Source organism: Tachypleus tridentatus, chromosome 13 (assembly GCF_004210375.1).
Source record: "Tachypleus tridentatus isolate NWPU-2018 chromosome 13, ASM421037v1, whole genome shotgun sequence".
Taxonomy (NCBI): Eukaryota; Metazoa; Arthropoda; class Merostomata; order Xiphosura; family Limulidae; genus Tachypleus; species Tachypleus tridentatus.
Window position 1 is genome coordinate 55,725,412 of NC_134837.1, and position 20,417 is coordinate 55,745,828.

The window sequence follows — 20,417 nt, forward strand, 5'->3', positions numbered from 1 at the left end:
CCAGTTGCTTTAACAAGCTCTCTCTGTAAGACCTTAGAGAGGTTGGATTATGCTCATCTTGTTTGGTTCCTTGAATCAAACAATTTCCTCTCGCCCACCCAGTGTTGGTTCCGATGAGAGAGCTCCACCATGGACCACCTGATTTGACTTGAAACGTCAGTCAGAGAAACCTTTCTCAAACATAACATCTTATATCAATATTCTTTGACATTGAGAAGGCTTGTGATACAACATGGAGGTATGGCATTTTGCAAGACCTCCACTTATATGGGTTATATGGCCATCTGCCCATTTTTATTAAATTTTTTTAATGACAGGCAATTCCAAGTTCACGTAGGTTTGACACTTTTCCGTTCTTTCCTACAGGAACTTGGAATACCTCAGGGCTGTGTTTTGAGTGTCGCCCTTTTCAGTATAAAGATTAATGCCATCACTGAACAACTTTCTCGTACTGTTGCAAACGGGCTCTATGTGGATAACTTTCACATCTCATGTCAGTCGTCAAACATGAGGTATATTGAGTGGCAGCTACAGACTGCCCCTCAATCATTTACTGGAGTGGACCACAGCAAACGGTTTTATCTTCTCTCTCTCTAAAACCATTTGCATGCACTTTTGCTGCCAACTGGATATTCACCCTTATCCTGAACTTCATATCAGTGAAGTTGTGCTACCTGTGGTTCCTGACCTGTATACCACACATCAAGCAGCTATGGGTAAAATGTACAAGAGCACTGAACCTCCTCCATGTCCTCTCTTCCACCACTTGGAGAGTGGATCGATGTTCTATATTAAAGATATATTGTGCTCTTTTTCAATCCAAAACTAGATTATGGATCACTGGTCTATGGCTCTGCCATGGCCTAGGCCTTGAAGATGCTGGGCCCCATTCATCATCAAGGACTTTGGCTCTGCACCGGGGCTTTCTCCACTTCCCTAGTTCAGAACTTATACACAGAGTCTCATGAACCTCCTCTGCCGTTTGCAACCGTCTTTACTGTATGCTTCAAAACTTCGTTCTTTACCAATGCATTCCACCTGGGGTTGTGTTTTCTTTCCTTGGTAGACCATGCTTTTTCAGAACAGATAATCTGCTATTGCTCCTTTTGAACTTCGTATACAGGCACAGTTGGATGAATTGAGTTTGTCCTTGAATGTCATTGCTGTATCCATTGGCCAGCCCATCCCACCATGTCCCCAAATGTGATCTGTCTTTAAATCATCTGTGAAAAGCAGACACTCCCTGTTGAAAATACTGTCTGTTATTTGCTGAACATCTTTCAAACCATCCTTCCATTCATGTTTATACAGATTGTTCAAAATCATGTGACTGTGTGGGCTCTGCCATGGTTTGTTGTGGTTTGGTAGTTGCGTGCAGAATCCTGTCTGTAACTTCTGTGTTCACTGCTGAACTATACACCATTTCTCTTGCCCTGGACCACATAGAAGCTAAGCAGTACTCAAACTGCACTATTTGTACTGACTCACTTATTTCTCTACTAGCCCTGGAATTGCTTCACATTAGTTTACACCCTGTTCTTGCCGAAATTCAAAACAGACTGGCCCATTTCTCTTTAACATCTACTTCTATCCAGTTTTTCTGGATACTGGGCCACGTTGGTATTTGCGGGAAGAAGGTCATCGACACCACAGCTAAATCTACCTGCTCTGGCACTATCACCACTGTGCCTGTTTCATACATGGACTATGGTCCTGTATTCAAGGTTCAGCTCTGTGCCAGCTGGCAGTCGACTTGGAGTGAGCAAAGCGACAATGAGCTTTTCCAAATTAAACCCTATATTGGACTTTGGCCATCTTGCTTCCGTAAGGATCGGAAAGAGGAAGTTCTAACTAGACTACGCATTGGTCACAGTTTTTCTAAACCATCATTTTCTTTCATCTGGAACTTGATGTACCATTGTGTAGTCTGTGTAGTACTGTGTGGTCACAATATGCCACATTTTACTTTCTTGCCGTCATTACGAGTCTCAATGATGGCACCATTTTCAACATGTTCTGTCCCAAGGTTTGTCCATTACGTTAGACAGTGTTATTGATGATAGTGATACTGTCCACCTTAGAAATGTTTTTTTATAGGCCATTAATCTTTTTAATGCTATTTGAGTTTTTTTAATTTATACATTAGACCTTTTTTAATGTGGACTCTTTTTTAAGAGTCAAAGTACATCTAGTTCAATTTGAAATTATAAAATGGCTGTAACATCAAATAACTCAACCAGGACTGGAAAGGCCAACTTCAGGTGACTAACACTGCTGTTTGAACTACACGTTAGTTATCCTGGCAAGTTATAATAATTAAAATTTACTGCAAGTCTTTTTAAAACTTGTATTGCTTTACTTTCTGAAAATGGCCATGACATCAAATAACTCAAAACCAGGACTGGAAAGGTGACTAATGCTGTTTTTTTAACCTACCCATTAGTCATCCTGGCAAGTTATGATAATTACAGTTGTACAACAGAAGGTCCTTTACAACTTGTATTACTGTAGTTTTTCTCTTACTGCTGTAGACTAGACGTAAATATTGGATTTAATGTTATTTATGTGTTTAATTGAAAATTTAAACTTTGTTTTGTTTTACCTTAATTTCCTTTTATAAATTTTAATAAATTTACTTTAATTTTAACCTGTTACTGGATATTTAGCACAGATGGCCTACTTGCTTTGTGCTATAAAACCAACCAATCAAGCATAATAAATATTTTTTATTTCATTATCAGATAATGTTTTAAATAGTAAAAACCTTATTGCTAATATCTTTAATGTTTTCTATTAATTTATTCTTTTCAATGTAACCTGTATTCAATATTTTCTGGTTATATAAAATTTGAATAAGCATTTTTATTATTCTTAATAAATAAATATTTGCAGATACAGTTCTTATAAATTATTTAAATATTTGAGTTGATCCTCTTATAAAAAAAATCTCATATATTCTGTTTTCTATACATATAAATGTAATGAATTATTATTAAATCAAATCCTTATACATCTTAAATTTTTATTTCTTTCTTTTATGACCTCATTAGCAGACTTTCCATTACTGGTTAATACTGAGTGCAGAATGTGTATTTCTTCATTTGATTTAATTTCACAGAAACCATTTAAATGTAATAGAACAAAAAAGAACCAAAAAATCATCTTAAGGATATTCCAGTAGTTAAGCTCATTTCATCATTTATGTTATTTATTGTAACTACTTATTTCTTATATACATATAAAACCATAAAATTTTCAAGGCATAAACCAAAAAACATTGAGATGAAATATAATACACTCCATATTTTTAAAGAAGGGATCATAGAGTATAAGCTACAATGTGGGATTATAAAATGTATCCTAGGTTTTGGAGGGTACTGTGGAAATAGGACCCATATTGCAGTGAGGATACACTGTCTGTCAGCCTTAACCTTCATTTGCCAGTCTCACATAAGAAATAATGAATAGCAACAGATATAGAAATTGAAATATAAATTAGAAAAGCAAGATGTGGGTGCTCAAGTCCACAACGTCCAACATCTATATTACCCATCAATGTCTGCAGACAATTGTGGGAAGGTGACTGCTTTGCCAAGTGAAGAGTTAAAATAAAAATAAAGAAATGAGGTACTACCATTTGAGGATAAGTAAAATAAAAACTTGATATTAGCATTCCAGCCCCCAGTATTGTAGAAAGGCACTAATTGACAGCAAATGAACTATACCAGCAGTTGATGCAGCATTTTTTTGTTTAATTTATTTTTGTTTTGGCTTGTTTTTGAGTTAAAATAACAAATTATATAATTAGTCAGAGATTTGGATTTGATGTTTTAACACAGTCCTTCCTTATGATTTCAGTTATTTAACTTCATTAAAATGTAATTATTTTCACTAATATATATATATATATATGGTTTAAAACAACTTAAAACAGTTTACAATTATTTGAAGATTTTGGATAAATGTGCCTGTGAAATAGTGTAACAAGCTTTTGATATGCCCAGAAAAAGAGTAACTTGTTAAATGTTCATTACTCAAAAATATATTCATGTATATGTAAATATGACCATGTAACATTTCAAATATCTACTTAGATTATCATCAGCCAAGATAAAATGGCAATTTGTCACATTTGAGAATATAAAGTTAAAATGTTATAATTGCATGAAGTAAGAAAAAAATAAAATTATATGGGCATTGGAAGGAGCTTCTGTAATAAGTATAACAAACTTATTGAAAACTCAAAATAAGCATTGAAGAGGCTTTTAATTTAAATTATGACTTGCTATTATCCAGTAGTTGACATATCTAATTGGTGGAAACTCCAAAACTCAAGTAAGGGAAAAAGAAATTAAAATAAAAAACAAAACTTGCATGCAGAGATGCATTACATGACTCCAAAAAGTGAAGATTGAGAATTCTTTTAAATATCTCCCTTTGATATTAAGGAATTAAAACATATTTAATATTTACATTTGGATTACAAATGTTTTAATGCCAGGTTTACTTGCATAAACTACAAATAAAGTTGTTTAACTAAATTTTAAATGTAACTGCAAAAACCAAAAAGACTTGCATGCACACTTTGCTTACTGTATGGATAGGATTAATGAGAATGGCACATTATATTTTCATCTCAGAGATAGAATTGACAATAATATTTTGGAAATTCATGTCTTGCAGGCATTTCTGAAGAAATCTAGTGCAGAAATGAGGATGGACCCAAATGAAATTCAACCATTTCATCAAGGTAATAACCACAAAAAGAATCAGTTTTTTTTAGGCATTTCATATACAAATTTAGAAGAAAAAGTGAAATTATTCAATTAAATTCATAAACTCCAATAGGGAGTTTTTCTTCTTTAAATATAAGTATTTTATAAGAGGTTTACAAACAGTTTTTAATGTAAGTTATTTCTTACAAATTTCATGTACTGTTTCATACAGATAAGTGATGACATTTTCTTAGATGGCTAAACGTGTACACCATATACAAAGATATAACTAGTGATTTAAAAAGAAAGATGATTACCTTTTTTATTTGTCAATAGGTCCATGAGTAAACCATGAAATTTTGTTTGCTTTATTACTAATATTAGAGCATTGCTTCAATAACTTGAGTGACTTACCCACTACTGTGGCTATGTACTTTTCTTCAGTTATGCTTTTGAATATACTTCCATCTAGCTCTATTAAGCATGTGGTTCAAGTTATCATAACCTTATACGTTACTTTGCCTTTATTCTAATTGGGCAAATATTTGTCTAATTTACAAGTTGATTCAAGTATTTCTGTAACATTTTATCATCTCTGGTGCAGCTAGAAATAACTAAGAGTTTGATGTCATCATCTAAAGTTACTAATTATGCACTTGTTAAATATCATTAATCCAACGTGTTATGGAGTGGTGCATTGGACTAAACCTGTACTGGAGAATTATTGTTCACTATAGTTATAAATTTACTATATATATCTTAATGGAATTTATAAGCTTTTGGTAAATGTTACAATTATGTTATGTGCACAATACCAATTGTTTTACTAAAGATTTTCTCTTAATTTTCTAAGTCAGTCTAACTTGAATTCTAGTTTCTATGCAAGGTTGTTTTCATGTTAAGCATAAAAAGTACTTTATCTTATAAATTTTATATTTCCTTTAAATAACCTAGGACCTTCTGAATAAATAGCAAGGTTTTGTGCTACAATTGATTTTTTCTCTTATTTTTTTCTACCATAACACCAACTGTAGTGAAATCAGCTATATGCTACACTTAAAAATATTAAGTAAAATGAGTATTACTGTTTTTTTCTGTAATGACTGCAGTCATTTATACATTATTTATCCTAATACCCTTAGCTTCTAACTTTTTCACATCTTTCTTTTTTTGAAATTAGCTTAAAAGAAGTCAGATTTTTTTTCATTTCACTGTTTGTTAGCCTATACTTGTGTCTTAGTGTAACAAAAATTCTTAACTGTATGAGAAAATGCTTCAATGCTTTCTGCCGAATCAAACATGCAGGCTGCATTATAATGTTACAGTCAATCCCACTATTCTGCACAAAACATACCCAATATATATATATATTTCAATGAAACTACAGTAAAGGAATGTTGTTTTTTCTGTGTTTGTGATACATAATTCAGAATAAATCTGATGAAGATCAGTACAAACAACATTTCTAATGCCATCTAGCAAATACTGATTGTAATACATGATAAGGTGTGAATAACTTAGAGCAACCAATTACAAATACAGTAAGAAATGGTTTGCTTGAATTAATTCAGGTAAATAATTTTCCAAACATAGAGGGAGAGTGACTAAGTTATCTCAGGAAAATCATAGAATGGGCTTATTATATGGTTTTATTGCTGTGTATTGGACCCAGTACTGTGCTTCAGAACAATTAATTACAGTGAGAACTCATAGCTGTTTCTCCTGGAGCTAAAGTAATTAAATAATTAAGTTACTTATGCGAGCATGGAGCTTGAGCATGCTTGCATTATTGAATTCATGAACTGTTGAATTACCTAATCTAAGAGAAGCTTCTAATTTTTACATTTCATTTATGTTTGATTGCAAACATAAAAAAATAAATTCAATGCTTTCTTCATAATCAAGTCCTCTTACTGCCAAAAGTTGTGTCTGTGTAGTTCCTTTAATGTAGGATGTCAAATATCCCAAGAACCTATTTTTATTTTTCATTTAGCATTTCTTATCTATCCTAATACAAAGTTCTAATTTTCAAATACTAGTTATTTTTCTAACAGTAGTAAAGAGTATAGATATAGAATATGAAATTTCAAACTTGCTTCTAGGCTCTTATTAGGCTTGGCACAGCCAGATGATTAGGGCACAAAATCTTGCAATCTCAGGGTTGCTGATTTGAATCCCCATTATACCAAATATGTTCACTCTCTCAGCTATGGGGCATCATAATGTGATGGTCAGTCCTACTATTCTTTACAAAAAGAGTGGCATAAGAGCTGATGGTGGGTAGTGATGACTAGCTGCCTTTCCTCTAATCTTACATTACTAAATTAGCCATTGTGAAGCTTTGTGTGACATTCAATACCAACTAAAATAGACTCTTATCTTTTCATACCATCAGAAGATCAATAAAAATGTACCTACTGTTTTGCAACAAAAGTGCCATACCATATAATGTTTTATTTCAAATATGCAATTTATAAGGTAAAATATTATCACATGCAAAAAATAAAATGTCCTAAAACTACTATAATTTAAGTTGTTTTTTCAAGTAATCTCTAAATTCATTAACAAATTTCATCATCTCATTGACCCACACTCTGCAAGGGCAAACAAAGAAACTAGGCTAAGTGTTTCAAAACCTCTCAGTAGAATAATTCAGTGAAGAAGAACCTTTTATTTTTGTTAGTTATAAATATTCCAGTATAAAATGTAATTGAGAACTATAGACATATTTTGAAAGATAGTATGTGAGAAAAGGTGTATAGTTTGTGGTTTTGTTTATATCTTCATAAAGCAAGAAGTTTGGAGGTTAGAAATTATGGCTTAGAACTTTCTTTTAGTGCATGGTTTATTTCAAACTTAGTATTGAATAAGTGTAGCAATAAAATTCAGATCATAAATGTGTTATGATACAGAGAAGTAAAGACTGTGAATTTATTTAAATAATTTGTTTTGAAATTAAAACTTCAAATATAATTTATAAACTACATTTTGTCACCAAGTTTATTTACATATATTGATAATAAAGCTATTTAATTAGCTTTTGAATGTGTGTTTGTAAGAAGGTCGTGATATGCTCACATTTACCAACTTAGGTTCATAAGGTTGATTTAAAAAAAAAAGGCACAAACAATGGTCCCAGATGGGTCAGTGGTAAGCTTACAAACTTTTAAAGCTAAAATCTATGGTTAATTTCCCATAGTAGATAAAATGCAAACAGCCCATCATGTAGCTTTGCACTAAGAAAATAACAAACTGAGGCACTACACCAGTACCAGGACTCCAGTTGACTTGATTACTTTAATAATCTTTTGCTTCCTTTCATCCAACACCTTTCAGTCCAATTAACTGGTTTTTCTAAAGCATCTTATCAAAACCTGTTTCAAAAATCTTAGTACACCAGGTGCACACACTTTCCTTAATCCACATACAAAGTAATATCTTTGAAAAGTGATATCAGATTAATAAGACAAGATTTCCTTTTCATGAATCTGTGTTGGCTTACTTTTATAATATTATATTTCATTAACTATATGACATTGTAAAACTTCTCTTATCAAGTACTTGAACTTTTCTCATTAAAGTAGTAGGTACTATCTGACCCATAATTTCCACAACATCTCATCACCCCCTTTAAAAATAGTAGCATAAACAACTTTTACAGTCTTTAGTTCCACTACCTATTGACCTACTGAAAATATAAAAAGAGGCTTGCATATATTTTCATAGCATAAAATTTTCTACTTCTATGATGTGGTTGTAGATAGACCCTTTTATTGCATTTCTCTAATACTTATTTAAAATGTCAGCTCCAACAACATCTGGAGTTCCCAGTCTTGGTCAACAGAAATTGTATAGAACAGCAAGTGCCAAGTTTCAAAGGTGAACAGAAACTACAAATATAAGCTACTAGGTTAGGTTACCAATCATTATAACTAATAAATCTTGAAGTTGTCTGTTAATTTTGTTTATTTACTATTTAGGAATTCTGATTTTAGAATGACTAGAACCCAGTAGCAGGTCATGTCAAAAAGAAATTCTCAGTACTGACTTCCATCACTGTTTTAATCATTCCTAATCATTTCTTATTCTTCAATTACTGTTTATCTTTCTATTACTTGAACAAGTTTTAATGGATGAATTTTGCAGTTTCTTCTTGCCATTATCTAAGAATTATTGCTCTACATGACAAATGGATGTATTCTGTTTTCTGCTGAGACTTTTTCATCACTTATGGTTACTGATTCTCCTTGCCACAAGTCAGAATAAGCCTGAACTGTCTCTTCTATGTATTAAATCATAGATATATCTACTCAGACTCGATGACCATCTGTATTTTTTGTTATTTCTATATAAATAAACCAAAATCAATTTATAGGCAGAGTATGCTCCTAAAATAAGGTAGCTCTGCCAGTATTCATTGCCTTTACAGTATTTAGAGGTTTTATTGTATAAAATTAATACATCTGTGACTTTAATGAAGATTTTGCATGTTGTAAACACATACCATACATGATGTGACTTTTTAGCACATTCAGTAACAAAACAATATTCAAAAAACTGTACAAAAGCACTTGAATTTTGGTTTTGTTTTTGCACTTTTTATCCGTGATCTAGTGTGCAAACTCTTTTTATCAGAATTTCTCGATCTTTTGCAGTAAGTACTACAGATGTAGACGACAGATTTTCTTTTAGTTTACATCAACTTGGTCACTAAAACTAAAAAATAAATTGAAAACTAGACAAGGAACTTGTTTTATACAGCTCTGAATTTGTAAGTGTAGAAGTGTATCATAACATTGAAATGTATAGTAGGATACAGATTTTTCATGATACAAGTATTAATCAATATATCTTCTGCATAATACTTTAAATTCTTGATTAATTAAAGAAATAATAAGGCTTTGTTGTATATTACAGTAAAGTATCACTTAATCTTTTGTGATTCTTTTTGGGTTTCATGTAACAGTTTTTATTTTGGCTTGTAACCAAGAATGTGTTTTTGTAAACTTAGTCTGTGTTATCACAGATAAAACTCCTTACTTATCTAGATGTATTTTTAACTACATGGTCAAATTTGCCATTTTTAACTATAAAGTTATTTTCTCAAAGAAAATACTGTGATTTCCTTTTTGTATTAAAAGAAACTTGTGTATTTCTGCCTTTACGTTAAAATATGGTACCACGGTATTACTTCAAAACTAAAGTGTCTTTTATGCCTTTGTGATGTAATATGGCATCATAAGAAAACGTAATTTTTAAAAATTGTGCATAATCCCAGTGCAGTAAGTGTGATATTGACTCATAATTCAAATACTGTTTTTTGACAGATTTAGAATTTTATATTTTCTCTGTAAGTGTTACCCTAAATTTCAACTCATTACTAAGCCAGACAAGGGAATTTAAGAGTTTTTCAGTTGTGTCATTTGGGCATAATAGAAGTTACACTCACTCATTTTGCTCACATAATGTTAGAGCATTATCTTGCTTCCTGCTTTTTCTTAAAAACTGTTGAACCTAACTGCGAGAGTTGAAGTTAAGATTTGTTGTGTGATTGCCAGTTAAACCAACAGTGTCCTTGGCATGGATTTCTGTATGTGGTGAGAGTACCTCCAAGGGAAGGTTCTGTTCTTTCAGTTTACCTCCTCTGGGATCTAAACGTCCACCCACATGTTTGCAGTGCATGAAGGGAAGGAAAGGATCCTGATGGTTGAGGAGTCCAACCCTAACACACCACTTTGGCATTGAATTCCTGTAAAAGGGTGGCCTTGGGGTGGCTCCCTAATAGTCAATTGGCTGGTCCACTTGGGCTAGGATCAACCAAGTACCAGTGTTGGATGTTTTCAACAGGTGTTGTGGACATTGTATCTGATGCTGGTGTTTGGGTATTGCTGCACTGTCCTGGTTTGATATTGTAGTGTGTCCCCTTTTAGGGCTCCATGGTGTGTTGGGTCAATGGGCACCAAAATTTCCCTTTTTTTATTGTGGATTCTCCAAATAAGAACTTAAATAAAATAGTGAACCAACAGTCTGTAGGTAAACGACAACTTCTTGAAGTTTCCGAGCAGCAATCTTTAACATCTGTACCACCTGTTGTATCTTGTTTTCTTATCCTACATTCTCTTTCAGACAAACCTTTAGGGCAAATGCCCCCCTTTTTTATTCAGAAGGGACAGGAGGGACTTGCTGGCTCTCCAAAGTCAGTAAAGAAACTTTGATCTGGAGACATATTGGTGGAAACATTCACATCGCAACACAGTGAATTCCTCTTGCATTCAAAGGCAATTGGGGATATACCTAATGAGGTTACACTTCATGCTAGTTTGAAATCATTGGGAAGAGTTATTGTTGACAGGGATTTGAAGACCATCCCTGAGTCGGAGAATCTCGCTGGTTTCTCCACTCGAGTTTCTGCAGTGAGGCACATCTCAATTCTCGAAGATGGACTTTTGCCAACCAGTATCCTCATTCTGACATTTACATCACATGTCCATCTGCTACCATCAAGGCAGGTTATCTTAATTGCAGGGTATGGCCATACATTCCAAACCCTCTCCGATATTTCCAGTGTCAGAGGTTCGATCATTCAGAGACGTCATGTCATGGTTCCCTAATGTGTGCTTGTTGTGGTGGCAAGGACCACAATGCCTATGAGTGTGAAACAGACCCTCACTGAATCAATTGCAATGGCTCTTACCCATCCTACTTTCATTCTGCCCTAAATGGTTGGAAGAAAAAGAGGTGCAGCATTTGAAAATTATAACATCACTTATACTGAGACTCGAAAGTTGCTGTCCACCGCTTCATCTTAGATGTATGCTGCTGTACATCGTTCCACAACTACAGTGGGAGTGCAGATAGATCTCTCTGTGTCTCTAAAGGAATCATTCTCAAAACAAATAAGTCTTTTGACCTCCATGGTTAAAAATGTTGATGAATGAACTTCAACACCCATCTCTGTCCTTTACAAGCATTTCCTTCTTCTCTCTTCTCAAGATGCAAAACAATCATTTGTTCACATCCTCAGTCACTGGAATCTTTTTCCAACGGCAAAGATCTGCCCAATCGACCCAAGGCAGGATCCATGGAGGTCAGTAGACCTCCCTGGAATTAGGACAGTAAGGAAAAAAGACATGGGCATAAACAGAAGGGTTCTCCACCCAATTCGCCAGTAAAAATGGCCACCTTGATACAATGAAACTGTCGAGGTTTATGTTCTAATCTGGTTGACATCAAAACACTGATTGCTTCCTACTATCCTGTATGTCTTTTCTTGCAGGAAACATTTCTGAAACCTGTCAATACAGTCACCTTTCAGCAGTTTTCTTTGTACAGAAATGGCAGGCTGTATGATGGACGAGTGCATTGAGGGGTGGCACTCTTCGTTGATCAGCATGTGTCCATCCTGTCTTTGCCACTCAACACACCCTTGGAGTCCATAGCCATCCATGTTTCCTTTGGTCATACCATCACTGTTTGTTCTCTCTACCTGTTGCCTGGAGAGACATATGATTGAACAGTTGCTGTCTCCCTTTTTAATCCTGAGGAAGTTTAATGGACATCATCCTCTCTGGGGAAGTGCTAATATTGACAGAAGGGGTTACTCTGTAAAGTGTAAACTCTCTGATTACAACCTTTCTCTTTGCAATACAAGTTCTTCTACTTGTTTTCATGCATCTAGTCAGTCTTTTACTGCTATTGATCTCTCAATTTCCTCCCCTTCATTATTCTCCCATTTTTTATGGAGGGTTGACAATAATCCACGAGGCAGTGATCATTTTCCAATAATTTTGAGAAAGACTGGCCATGAATGATGCCACCCATCTGCATTCCCTGGTGAAAGCTAGATCATACAAACTGGCCCTCTTTCATTGCTCTTGCAGAACTTGATTCTGCTATCAACTCTCAATGACGGCACCATTTTAAACATGTTCTGCCTCAAGATTTGTCCATAATGTTAGACAGTGTTATTGGTGATGGTGACACTGTCCACCTTGGTAATGTTTGTAGTTTTTTAAAGGTCATTAATCTTTTTAATGCCATTTAAGTTTTTTTAATTTGTACATTAGACCTTTTTTAATGCGGTTCCCTTTTAAGAATCACAGTCCATCAAGTTCAATTTGAAATTAGAAAATGGTCATGACATTAAATAATTCAAAACTAGGGCTGGAAAGGCCAACTTCAGTTGACTAATGCTGCTGTTTGAACTACCCATTAGTCATCCTGGCAAGTTATTAAAATTTGCTACACACCTTTTGAAACTTTTATTTATTTATTTTTTTTAATAGCCATTATGTCAAATGGCTCGGAGCCAGGACTTGGGGGGCCAACTTCTGGTGACTGACGGTTTTTGTACTTGCCTGTTGGTTTTCCTGACAAGTGGTGATATTTACAATTATGTTACAGCAAATCCTTAACAACTTGTATCATTGTAGTTTTTCTCTTAACGTTGTAGACTAGATGTAAACATTGGTTTTATGCTATTTATAGTTTTTAAACTTTGTTTTGTTTTACCTTAATTTCCTTTTATGAATGTTTCTAAATTTACTTTAATTTTAACTTTTTACCAGATGTTTGGTGCAGATAGCCTAGCTGCTTTGTGCCATAAAACACTAAATCAACCAACAAACTAAACCAGCAGTCTAAGAGTTTAAGGATCTAGACAGTTTTTAGTGAGCCCAGAGAACTGTACAAAATATTAGATTCCCTAACTTGGTAATTAAATGCACTGCATACCATTTGGTACTTCATTGGTAAATGACACAATAATACATCTGATCTTAGTTTCAAAAGAACTTAATAAGCTTGTAATTGTTATTATAGCTAAATAAACATTGGTGTAATCTTTAGCTCTTTTTGTTTATTGTTTGTACACTTTATATATTACTGTTAGATATCAGAACAGTTATGATGTTCTGAAGTTCACTTAAAATACTAGATAGCAATAACTGGAAATTTAGTAATATTTGTTTAGTACAGTTGTAGCAAGGTTTTTTGTTTCTTTCTTTACCTTAAATTAGAGGATGAGAAAAAATATTTGGCAAACAACAATATTATTCAGTAGCGAAAAAAATGACACATGAAATTCTAGAATAAAGGGCAATCATAACGATACTGTCTCTTTTACTGGAGATGTCTTTCTGTACTTTAGGAAGTTTATTCTTGTACTGGTTTTGCTGATTATATTATTATTAAAGTGTTTCTACTGGGATAAATTTGGCATAAAGGTTAAGCCTAGAAATTTAATGTTCATAAATTTGATGTTTGTATTATTTATCTTTAATTTGAGGTTATTGAATTTTTCCTGAATTTGTTAACTCTTTATGAAATGTGATCACTTGGGTCTTAGTGAGGTTTATGGCAACATGCTATTTGTTGTGCTACTGGGATACAGTGTTGAGTGTTGTCTGGACTCTAGAAATAATGGCATTTTGATTGCTTGAAGTGCTCCATGTAGCTATGTCATCAACATATTTGAATGTTAAGGTGTGGTTTGCAGCAGGGGTATGTTATTAACAAAAATATTGTAGAGCACAGGGCTAAGTACCAATCCTTGTGGTACTTCAGCTGTTAAAGCAAAAGGGTTAAAACTGATTCTTGGATTTTAATTTTAGCCTTATGGTTTGTGATGGAACTGGATATCCAGTGAATAAGCTGGATCAGTATTCCATTGATGTGTGTTTTAAACCTAAAACCATTATGCCATTTGCACTTGATTGCTTTTTCACATTCAGAAAGTTAGCAGTGATGATTTAAGATTAAAGCCTCAATACAGTGACTAGCTGAGCCAAACTAGGTTATCTATAGTTTGCCTGTTTCTCTGGCCTGCATTTTGGTTGTTGCTTGGAATTTTATTCATTTCCAGTCATATATTAATTATTACTTTTTCCATTAGTGTACCTAAAGTGTTAAGTTGACCACTTGGTCTGTAGTTGCTATGGTTATTACTTTGACAACTGATTTCCATGTTCAAAGGTAATATGCTGATAAGAGCAAAAGATTGTAATTAGGAGACTTGAATTTGTGTTTGAGAGGTTTTTTTGAAACTATGTCCTCAATGCCATCTTTACCAGGTGCTTTTCATTTAATCTTTTTCAAATTGATTTTTATTTCTGTCAGTAAAATTGGGTGTGTGTACAGATTAGAGGATTGGTTGGTTTCCTTAATTTCCATTGGGAACAACTAGATTTGAAAAGGAACATGTCAGCCTCAAACATTTGAGAACCATTGATCATCTAGTGGAATTGATGGTAGTTGTAACATAAGTCACATTGATATTACACTTCTGATGGTCGTTGCTCATACAAATGTGATTTATATATGCAAAACCGGCTCGTTTGGGTTGAGAAAATATTTTACATAGAAGAGCGAACAACGTTTCGGCCTTCTTTGGTCATTGTCAGGTTCTTATTATTTTGGTTTTAGCTAGAGCAGATGGGAATAAAGATAAATCTCCTTCTCTATTTAAAGCTGGTTGTCCAGACATTCTTTGAAGTTGATTACGATTCTAGGATTGTCAGAATAGTCAAGAGCTTGATTTGTGTGATGACATCAAAAATGAAAATACCATTTTAACCTTATTGCAATCAATGAGCATTTGTCAGGTGTAGAGAGAACAGATGCATATGAAATTTTAACACTTTTATGAAGAATATTAATTCTAATTTTGTTTCAACAATTTTCAACTCTGGCCATATTATTTAATAATTTCTGGAAAATAGGTACATCCATAAGATGATTGTCAAGGTCAGACATGTCTTTCAGTGTATGAGATGTAATACTGATTTTATGATGAACTCTTACCTCTTCTTATTTCTAGCTTAGCACTATTAGCAGTACAAAGTCAACGTTACATTAACACTTTAAGAGCTGTGGCAGTCCAATGAATCAAGCATGTTTCTGTGATGCTATACATGCTGTACCATACATGCATAGAAATTTTTCAAATGTTTATTAAATGCTGCAAATTTGTTGTACACAGAAATTCAAATATTTTTATAAAGTATTTTACTAAAGATTTGTCTATTTGTCACCCCTTGAATGACAAGCTTCTTAATCCTCAATGTGACTGATAAATCTGTATGTATTCAAAGAAAAGTTAGTCGGGTTTGTAATATACAAGTTTTTATCACTTTATATGCATAAGAAAATGTTTGCCTCCATAGAAAAGCTTAAATATCCTGTCTTTTAGTTATTAAAAACTTCAATAGAAATTTTAACATATTACCATTCTATTAAATTGTAATTAATGTATTTTCTAAAGCCTAATATAAAGTATTATTACTCAGATATTTAGTGCACCTTAAACTGATTTGTTGGTGGCTTTGTGAGTCAGAAGCAAGTTACAGATTACAAATAAATCAACTCTATGATAACATTTCATGTGATTTAAATGAGGCACAGCTTGTATTGGGAAATCTACATTTAATTCATGTATCAAGGTTTTTTTGTGAATAGTGTATACTTACTTAGTTATTCAACTAAATCTCTACTATAAATCCTTATCTTTAAAGGTGGTACAAGTTTGTGCCAGAACCTTATTTTAAATTTTTTTTTTATCTTTGTTGCAAACTAGTATTCTGTAAGCAAAGTGTAAATACTACATGACTGTGTGGTATTTTTTGTTTACAGAGTCATTAAAATTTCCAGCTGGAGGAGATCAATCACCTGATACACATGATGACTCCAAAATGGAACTACGCAGAGAAAGAAAAGTCAATCTGAAATATGCATCTAATGAGTTTTCATCAATACTTACACCAGGTTGTAAATCATCAGTTGGAAGTGATCACTGTCAGAACCTAGAGCACAAATTTAAAACTGAAGAATCTTATGAAAGTAAAATAAAAAGTAAAAGATATAAAAGTTCTGAAGGAGATCCAAGCTTCCTAGGCACAGAATTGGAGAAAACTCAAGAGAAATCAAATGACAGTTTATTGTTTGGAACATCTGAAAACTTCAAAACTATCAGAGAAAGAGATTTTGATAAGTTCACACAAACATCTCATCAGAAGTTTTCACATGTAGAAGAAAAACATTTTAGTGTTTTAAGTAAAAAAACTAAATTTGTAAGAGATAAGAATGAGGAGAGATGTCAACAGGAAGAAACTGTTGGACTGACAGCAAGTGTCTCTTTCAATGAGCAGGAACAGCAAAGCAAATTTACAAGCCGAGGTCAACGCTCAAGTGAAAATGCTGATCATACTTCTCCAGAGCAAACTAAATATGATAAGGCAAAGTAAGCTTATTTATTCATTGTAATATTAATGACATGTCCATCTTGTGAATAACATTTGAAAAAGTTCAACACTATTAGGTTTGCAGCATGATACTTGTTTTCATCTTTAAATGTGTGTGTGTGTGTGTGTAACACACCTACATATACCTGCAGAATAGGCATTATACATACAGTGAAATTCAAAATACACTAGAGTGGATAAGCTTCCTTTTCAAATACATAAATGTGAGGAAAGGGTAAGTCAAGAAGACTGAAGAAATTCATATGCATAAAGTAAATAATGTACATAATACAAGTTCATATCTGTTCATAGAATGTTTAAAATGCTATGACAAGTATATTATAAAGTAGTAGGTAATTCACATAAATTGTTTCAAGTAAGTACTTCAGTGTTCTTCCAACAAAAATATTTGTTTTCAAAATTGTTCCTTCCAAACAAATGTTACTGTATAAAGAATCAATACCAAAACTAGCACAATAAATGTTTTACTATAAAATTCTAAAACAAAGTTTTCAATTTCTAATACATACATGCAGTAGGATGGTTCTTATTTTTGAAATTTTGCTTCACAACACTCACCCACTAATGTTGTTCCATATATAAATAAGTTATTCTCACCAGATTGTATCCCTACTGAATAACATTTTGTTGTTGCTCAAAATAGTTTGATTTTATCATGTACAAATGGTACTCGTGCATTGTCAAAACAAAGATTAAACGAGAATCTTAGAACTTGTTGTGGTATGTGTTTTTAAAGCTTTTATCTGATTTAGATATAACAATTTTCAATCAATTCCAGTAGTGTTGGGAATACATGGACCAGTCCAGTTACAGAATTGTAGCTCACCATGATGAAGTAACAAAAGCCACAGAGAAAATAAAGACATGTATTATTGAGTTTGCTACAAGACAACTTCACATCAGCCGAGTTAGAGCTTCTTGAACTAGTTCAACCTTTCTTTGTAACACCCTTCCTCATAGTGTGTGATTTATAGTCCTGAAGCAATGCATCATGCATGATGGATGGCTAAAGCATTATATGTCTTCAAGATTTGGATGGTTATGGGACAGCCACAAAGTAAGAGAACTCTGTGACATCTGCATCTTTGTTTAAATCTCTCTTAGGGCATGATTCACTACTTCTCATGCTATTTCTGTTCCTTGTAAAAATCTTAAGTTCCCACAATATTTGCTTAAGTTTAAGAAGATTAATTCTACAACTTGTTCTCTCTCATGCTTACTGGTTGGGTTTATCAACTGATTAGATTTGGCTTTCACACCCATTTTCCATCTGTACTCCCATTCTGATCCTGATTGGCTTTTTTGTCTGGTTCCTTCCTTTTGAGATTCACATTCCCAACTTCATATTCCCTGAAACGCTTTCATTTCCCGTGTTCTGTCTCCTGTCAAGGGTAATGAGCATATCTCTTCCAGAAGTTGTGTGGTACCCCACAAGTGTGCTTCATTATCCTCTTAGAGCACACCCATATTCATTCCGGGTGGTTTCTTTCTACTTGGTTTCTATTCTGTGTGCCAAAACTGGTCCCTCCACCTCTGCAGTATGGGATTCTAGCTTTGTGTGTGAAGAGGTAAGACAGTATTGAAAGTTAAACTTTTTCTTTTACTGAAGGTGTATTTCTGTTAGGTATTTACCTCCTTTCACACACTTCATACCTTTTTTTCCCATAGCCAGAGCCTGCCAATTTTACAAAATGATGATTGAGTAGGAATAGCAGAGGGTATAACAAGACTGAGATAGCTTTGTGTAAGAGGAGGTGAATATCTATAAGAAATACATATTTAACATTTAATTCAACTGTATCCACAGAGTCAAAATAGCAACAGTGAAGGCATTAAATGAGAAGGAAGGCATGTCTAAACCTCCATAGTGCATTCAACTGAATATTAAGAAGTCACAGTGCAAGACTGTATCACAAAGAACACAACAAACTTATTAAGGTATGTCATAATTCCATCTGGATTTCTGGTTTTTGACAGTATGGAGGTACTACTGACGGTTCAACACCTGAATGTGGTAACTAACAATGCTGAAGAGAATGTAGCCTTATTGAGAAGTATAATACCATCATAACAAAAGGAACAAACAATTCCTTCTTCAAGTTGTGCAAGATTAAAGAATATACTTTCCTAATAGCAAAAAGGGAACAGTAACAATGCAGAAGTGACTAACCACATCGAAATTGTCTGAAGATCGTATACAATTATATATGCATTAAAATAATTGCATTAAGTAAATAATTTATGATTCAGAACATATATATTTTGTATCACATTGCGATCTAGAACTTCAACCTCATTCAGCAGCCTATAAATATGTGCCCCCCAGTGGCACATATGTCCGTGGACTTACACCACTAAAACAAAATTAGGGGATGAGAGCTTTAGAATTTTTGATTAAATTTTTACCTGCAAATAAGAACCATCCTAATATGTAATTTTGTTTGTCCTTTGTAGGATCTTGACTAAATCTAACAACTTTAGTTGAGTCACGCAACACTATACATACTTTTTGATATAATTCACTTTATTCAGAATAGCATTACTTCATTTATAAGATTTGGTTCTTGCAGTATAGTTATTTGTACTGAATTTTTTTATGATAACTTTTTATGGTACTTTACCTTGTTCAAACATTATTTTTGATTATTTAGTGTCTTATGTTTTGTGTCTGTTTGACCTAACACTGGTTTCCATAACTTTAAGATACAGTTAAATATATCTTTGAATTTATTATAATGGGAATTTATATTAACACTAAAAGGTAAAAGCTAAGCAAAGAAAGAATGTGAAAACGTTTTATCAATTTGAAGTTGAATTGTATTAGATCAATATGGTGAAAAATTAGATAAAAGGAGGTTTTAAAAAAATTAAAACTATTCCACTTACTTATTTGTGTTAGAATCCCCTAATTCTAACCAGAAAAATCCTTTGTAATATTGTTTCAAAATCTACCAAAAATCTGAAAGGTAATTTTCAAACATTGGTTTATTGAATGTACAATATTCTGAGATCCCATCATCAGGTTCTTCATCACCTATATCTTTAGCTTGATTTAATTTAATTTGACTGAATTATTTCTCTTACATTGTCATAATATTATTTTGCAGATTTACAAAATTTTGAAAATCTTAAGCTAATAAATTTTATTTTAATAAATCAGATACCTCTGAAAACCAGTGAGATAAAGGTTTAAAAATTTTTAAATTTAACAGTTATCTTTGAAATTTCTAATACCATTTAGATTGATAAAGTTCAGGTGTAGAAACATTTCAACAGTAATATACTCATTTTAAAAATGTACATGTCACTTATTTTCTGTGGAACATTTAAGGTTTAATTTTTCTTGCTTTCTCAACTGAGAAAATAGAGATTTATTGTAATATCTTACAGTAGTCATCAGTTCAGTCTGTAAAGTACTGTTTGGCCTCTTTGTGTTCAGTTTTTG

General features: G+C 33.1%; 1 protein-coding gene across 10 annotated transcripts in view; it reads left to right on the plus strand.

The window, feature by feature from the left end:
* Positions 1-20,417, plus strand: part of LOC143240030 (uncharacterized) — a 90,608-nt gene that overhangs the window by 56,518 nt on the left and 13,673 nt on the right. For all 10 annotated transcript variants that reach the window (XR_013021526.1, XM_076481791.1, XM_076481792.1 and 7 more), the window contains 2 exons: positions 4,684-4,750; positions 16,344-16,950. Coding sequence is in view for 9 of the 10 variants with exons in the window: in XM_076481791.1 (XP_076337906.1) it covers positions 4,684-4,750; positions 16,344-16,950 (674 nt within the window). In the remaining variant the exon portion in view is untranslated. The remainder of the gene's footprint in view (positions 1-4,683; positions 4,751-16,343; positions 16,951-20,417) is intronic.